The 6,000-nt window shown below is 42.4% G+C and overlaps 1 protein-coding gene across 3 annotated transcripts in view; it reads right to left on the reverse strand.

Moving 5' to 3' along the window:
* The window catches only part of LRBA (LPS responsive beige-like anchor protein), a 365,054-nt gene that overhangs the window by 162,016 nt on the left and 197,038 nt on the right, over positions 1-6,000 (reverse strand). For all 3 annotated transcript variants that reach the window (XM_057369185.1, XM_057369184.1, XM_057369187.1), the window contains exons 39-40: positions 4,960-5,106; positions 2,208-2,344 (exon numbers count right to left, since the gene is read on the reverse strand). In XM_057369185.1, coding sequence (XP_057225168.1) covers positions 2,208-2,344; positions 4,960-5,106 — 284 coding nt within the window. The remainder of the gene's footprint in view (positions 1-2,207; positions 2,345-4,959; positions 5,107-6,000) is intronic.

Raw genomic sequence — 6,000 nt, forward strand, 5'->3', positions numbered from 1 at the left:
CCCTGCCCGGCGGAGCGGCACACCCCGGTCCCGGCCCCGCCGCTGCATCCGCGGCCCCTCCAGCCCCGGCTGAGCTCCAAAAGTCTTTTGTGGAGCCATCTAAGTGCTTTCCCTGATCACCYGGTAGAACGGGCTTAGCCCGAGGGGCAACCCTTTCCTTCCCAAAACAGCCCGSAGCCCGCGGATAAACTCTGATGGTATCGCTGCCGATGCTATCGCTACCTTAGGCAGGTTTTCCTTCAGGAACTTGTCACAATGTTTTCCTTTCAGTAGTTTAGACAAATATACAGGGAACTTAAATTTATCAAACAGATGAAGCCTCATTAATTAAACAGGCCTGCTGAGCTTACAGCGGATTAGTTGTTGGGGCTTTTTTTTTTTTTCCAAGGGGCATTTTCTACAGCAGCTCGTCATCGCTATCAAGGCACATTGACTTCAGCAAAGGGTGGGGCAGAGAGGCGTTAATGCTTCAAAAGAAACTGGTTTTTAAGCTCATTTAGTTTTTAAAATAAAATTATTCAGATCTGAATTTCATSTGTCCCCCATCACTGAGACATTACAAAACGTCCTTTTTTTTTAATTTTAAGACCTCCAACTGAAGCAACATCACAAGCAGAACTTAAGAGGTGTAGCCAGTATTTCATGTAACCAACTCCTCCATTACAAGAATTCAGAGAAAATCTCTCAGATACAGAATAAAAGATAGAGTCAAACCAAACCAGAATGCCTGCTCACAGTTAAGGAAATAACCTCTACCAAATACRGGAAAACAGGAGAGAAGGAGGCTAACTGAATGTTATATGTCAGTGTTCCCATAAGACACGTAACTGGAATGGTAAGAATTAGTAACTGCACTCAAAGACCCTATGTCCTAAACAAGGAAAACAAAAATGCAGAATAATGCAGATCTGTAAGACTTTTTCTCATGCTAACACAATATAAAGCAGAACRTTTTAGATGGAAAATGCAATACAGTAACATATCAAACTAACTTTACATTTTGCATTTATATGCTTTTCATMATTTCTTTAAAATGTGGTGGGYTTTAGTGAAACAGAGTGGAAAGAATWGGCATGTAAAAATTTTAAGCACTATCTCATACTTAAAATAATTTCCAATATATTAAAAAAATTCTTCAGAACCAAAAGAAAAGTTAAATTTCATTTATGACACGGCATAAAATCACAATTCTAGTTAATTGCTTATATTGAAATCTAGCTCTAGCAATCTGAGAGCAYTGCTTTTCAAAATAAATTTACTCTTTGATAGGATTTGATAATCCCAGCTTTCAAACCCTCCGATGCCATTTTTAATACAGACAAGAACAATTTACTCAATAGGAACAAATAACTGAACTGGTGTTTAACACACAAGGTATTCTCTCTACAGACAAGCAGAAAACCACTACTTCTTCCAGGAGTATCCTTCACAAAGAAATTATTACTCTGTTTACCATGACACAGATATTTAAAAACCCAAGAGCCATGACTATGCTTAAGTTGTGAGAGTATTTACCAATTTGTTCATACTTTCRAAATGTTCCTGTAGTACAGTAGAAAACATTCAAGTGCAATGTTATTAAGCTAAATTGCACAACATACCCCCTTTGAAACTAGAATTCTACTGAAGGTTACTAATTTTAAGCAAAAGACRAGTAATTAAGGAACTTGGAGCAAATAAAGTTTGTGGAAATTAGCAAGTCAGCTCAGAAACACCTTTTAAGAGGGCAATTAGGTTTTATGCTTAGGCACAATAAATAATAACAGGCCCCGTAAAATGTGTTATTGAATAACATGCCAGAAGCATTGCAAACTTAGGAGTATGGGAAGTTTGGTGCCACGTTAAATTGACTTTAGCTAAAAACAGGAAAGTAAAATGAAGTATTTGGGCTAAGAGCCTCGTTGAACTTGCCTGTATTCACACAGGCCTGCAATTCAAGATGTCTTTATTAAAGACGTGTCTCCCTGGAGCCTTATTCGCAGCAAGCTAATTAACATTCAAGTAGGGTCGAATTGTGGGAGGGGGCGAAAAAGAAACAGGAAAGGAGGTGTCACCTTTGTGAAGTTCAGTAACATATATGGTCAGTCACAAAGTTATTAAAGCAGCACCACTGCGGACCAATAGAGGTAAAGGAAGTCAAGTGAAGAATTAAAGGCCTTGGATAATTTGTCATCATCTCTCAGAGCTCAGGGTCAATGATCTCTTACCTTTGGGTCGATTTTCTTAAAACTAGGATCTTCTTCATCCACCTCGAAGTAGAGCTCAGATTGAGTGATAGAAAGAGTGCCTTTCACTACTACTGAGGGTGCCACAAGCTGAGCTGGTGTGCTGAGGGCCACCGGACCTGCCAAAGCGAGAAAACACCAACAATGCTCAAACCCAAAAGAATGCGAGTAAAAATTACTTGCTTTTCAGGCCAAGAACATTAAAATAAATAAAAGAGCACAGCTTTTCCTTAAAGAGCAAACTCCTTTTTGTCCCGGAAAAGAACATATGTAACAGATTTGCAGAGTCTCTGTGCTGCTGAACACTGAAACAGCTGCAATTGCAAACTGCTGCATACATTACAGAGAACTGGCTTTAGCATGGCAGTCTTTAGCTTTTACTCAGACACATTTTCTGTCCGACAAACTCCAAGAGCTGCGCACCTTCTGTAACATGAAATATAGRGAGTGCACACATGAACATTTGAAATCTTACTGTCTGATGTGTTCTTCAATGCTGTAAAGTTTTGATAGCATTTCACAAAGATGAACACAGCAGTCAAGGCTCAAAGTTGTCTGACTGAAAATTGTTCCTTCACAGATGCTAGAAACCTATTGTTAAGGTTATAGAACCTAAAGTAAAGTGTTTTAAAGATGCTTTTGATTCCATGTTAAATACTGTTCAAGGATTCCACACAGTGTCAGTGYAGCTCGGGGACTGTGGGAGTAAACAGCTGGAGGGTTGGTTTCCAATTGAATGAATTTTTATTGGAATAATCACATCTCCACAGGGCTTATCACAGGGACAAATCAGACTACTACTGAAAACAATAGGTTCAGCACAGATCTGACAATGMAGAACCTATAATATAAACTAACATATACAGAAAGAAAAAGGTTAGGTTTGTCATCCAGCTGATTAAGAGGCAAGGAAATGAAGTTACTCGGCTGCAGTGTTATCTGACTTCTGTGAAACAGTGGAAGATATTAAAGTGACATAGACAATTTTGTTTTAATAAAGCATCTATAAATGAGGTACACACGTTCAGGTAATCAACGTGAGAATARCTGACAAAAAATTCAGATGAATTGTCATTTCCATCGATTGTTAGGAGGGTGATGGTCCTTAATCTCGCATCAATCTCAATGTGTGCCACTAGGACAAAAGAAGAGATGCTCTGCTGAGATCAGAGCAGCTCTGCCCTCTATTCCCAATGTACAAATACATTGTGTCTGCAGATGGGCATGARATAGCTGCGGAACTGCCATGATTTCCCAAAGCTCACCCCCACAAATGGATGAAATAAGCAGCTATGTGTTCTTTTGCTGTCTCCCTTTGCCCCCTGTACATTAGCATGTAATCCAGAGGAGAAATAACATTTTTTCAATCACTCGCAGACATTCAATTACAGGGCAAGCAGACAGCTGCAGAAGCTAGGGCAGTCCAGGTCCTGTAGAAGACCCCTGACAATTTCCACTTCATTTCTAACCCRCACCACTTTATTAGTAAGGATTACTTCTTAATCCTATTGCCATTGTCAAGATTATATAATTAAACTCCCCTTTCACCTCTATTACAGTATGAATGTATTACTCGAACCAATGAATGAATAATAGAAAGAAACATGGAGAGGGCTGTTGAGAAGGAGGTTTGCGGTAGAAAAGGGAAAAAAATTCATATAGAGAAATGCCATTGCATCATTCTCCYATTACTTCATTTTACTTTACTCTTCCTATGCAGGTTTTCTTTTTCCTTATGATGCATTTTCAGCTTTGCTGTTTTTTTGTTGTTTTGGTTTTTTTTTAAAAAAAAAGAAGCCGAATGCACTTCAGGGATAAGCAAAATGCCACTTCCAGCACTTTCACTGAATTATCATATGCATGATCCATATCAATGTACAAGTGTACTACTAGCTTCTCAGGGAATCAGGATTATCCAATAAATGACATTTTTCTCAGAATTAGGTGTACATGGGATACCAGATGAGAAGCAAAAGAACACAGAGAAGTTTTCATTTTCCCAGTAAAACCCATGTTTCTCAAATAACAACAGAGACACTTTATAACTCCCACTCTCTGAATCACTGGTTACTCTGGTATTACATTTTGAACTGTACAGAAATGGGACCCACTCCCTGAGATTGCAACATCAGCAAAGGTTGCATGAGGTGACTATGTAAAATTAATTAAGTTCAATGATCTGAAGTACTACTTCTTCAGAAAAAAAAAAATGAAGTCTTGTAAGACTGTGGTCTGTGGAGAAAGAACTTCAGTGGGGGCATGTCAAGGGGTTTGAAGGAGTTAAACCCAGCAAGTGTAAAAATCCTTTACATGCAAGCAAATAACCAGTATGGACAATTTTATAGACTTAGAAAAAAAATAAAGGTCTCCAAAGCCTTAAATTACAGACAACTTGCCTAATTGTCCACTAGGTCTAATGATCTGAGTGGAATGAGGTCAAGAAAACAAAGGAAACCCTTTCCAAGGTAGCGCTATTTTCTATAAGGAACATTTTCTAGAATAGATATCTACTGCAGAAGCAACACRAGTGTAAAAGGCAGAGAAACAAAATCCACAACTCTTCTCAAATAAACTTCCAGTATCTAAGATGAACAGAAAATGATCTTAATGACTCAGTTGTGGTAAGTGAGTTTATTGTCAATGTGTATCCCAAACCATGATTCACTGGAGAGATGGGGAGATCAGAACTTCAACAGTAAAGAAGCTGAGGAGAAAATTAGATAGGTGACGTTACCTGTCAAGTTCTCCACTTCTCTTTCCTCCATGAATGACATGATATCATCATCACCTTCCAAGAGAATCTCGCTTTCTGAGTTCTGGTTTCCTAAAGCTTGACTCTTGATGGACTGCTTTCCTTTGACAAGTATATCCTCATCGGGAGCTGAAATGAGACACAGTGCTGTCCGTCAGGTCTCAGTGACAAAGGAGTGTAATTTTTTGGGGGCTTTTTTTAGTGTAGATTCAGGAAGAAAACTGTTTAGGAATAGCTGTGGGAAATACCTGTCTTAATCCTCTAATGTTAGGACACATCTAGTWTTAATCTTATTAAGCCTGCTCAAAATTATCCAGTGCTCTCTGCAGCGTTTAACTCTATTCCAAGCGTTTATGACAGAGGGGAAAAGGATCCATCAGACTCCCTTCCCCTGCAGCCCTCCTTGGGAAGTCGAGCTGGAGGCAGGACCCGACTGCCCGGTGGGTTCCCCCGACCCCCAAACCCACGCTCCGAGGACACGGGRCCGCCGCCGCCGCGGCACCGAGCACCGGACGGGGCAGGACGGGGCCGGGAGCGGCGGGACCCGCCCGGGGACAGCGCCACAGGCGGCCCCTGCCCTCACCCTCGGCACCGGGGAACGCTCCCGCCGCATCCCGCAGGAACAGTCCCGCCAGCGGGGAGAAGGCGGAGGAGCCGCAGCCCCGCATCCCCGCCGATCCCGTGAGGGAGAAAAGCCTCCAGCCCTCCATGCCAAGGGGCGAGGGGGGCGAGTGTGCCCCGGGATCGCGGCTGGAGGCGAACARCCTGCACCTGCTTCCAAGGGGCACGGCCACCCGGGACCCGGCCTCACAAGGGGCATTTCTGCGCTCCCGCCGGGATTTKCGSGATGGAAGGGAAGCGRCCAAGCAGCTCGTTTTGCTCGGAGMGCGTGTWCCGCCCCGCACACGGTCACCGGGCCGGTAATTGTGTCCCTGTCGTGCCCCGGCAGCGACATTCCCGCCCCGCACGGCCCCGGGAGCGCTCCCATCGCCCCCCGGCATTGCCCGCGCGAAATCTGCTTCA

Source organism: Malurus melanocephalus, unplaced genomic scaffold (assembly GCF_030028575.1).
Source record: "Malurus melanocephalus ecotype Western Australia unplaced genomic scaffold, MMel_1.1 scaffold_105, whole genome shotgun sequence".
NCBI lineage: Eukaryota > Metazoa > Chordata > Aves > Passeriformes > Maluridae > Malurus > Malurus melanocephalus.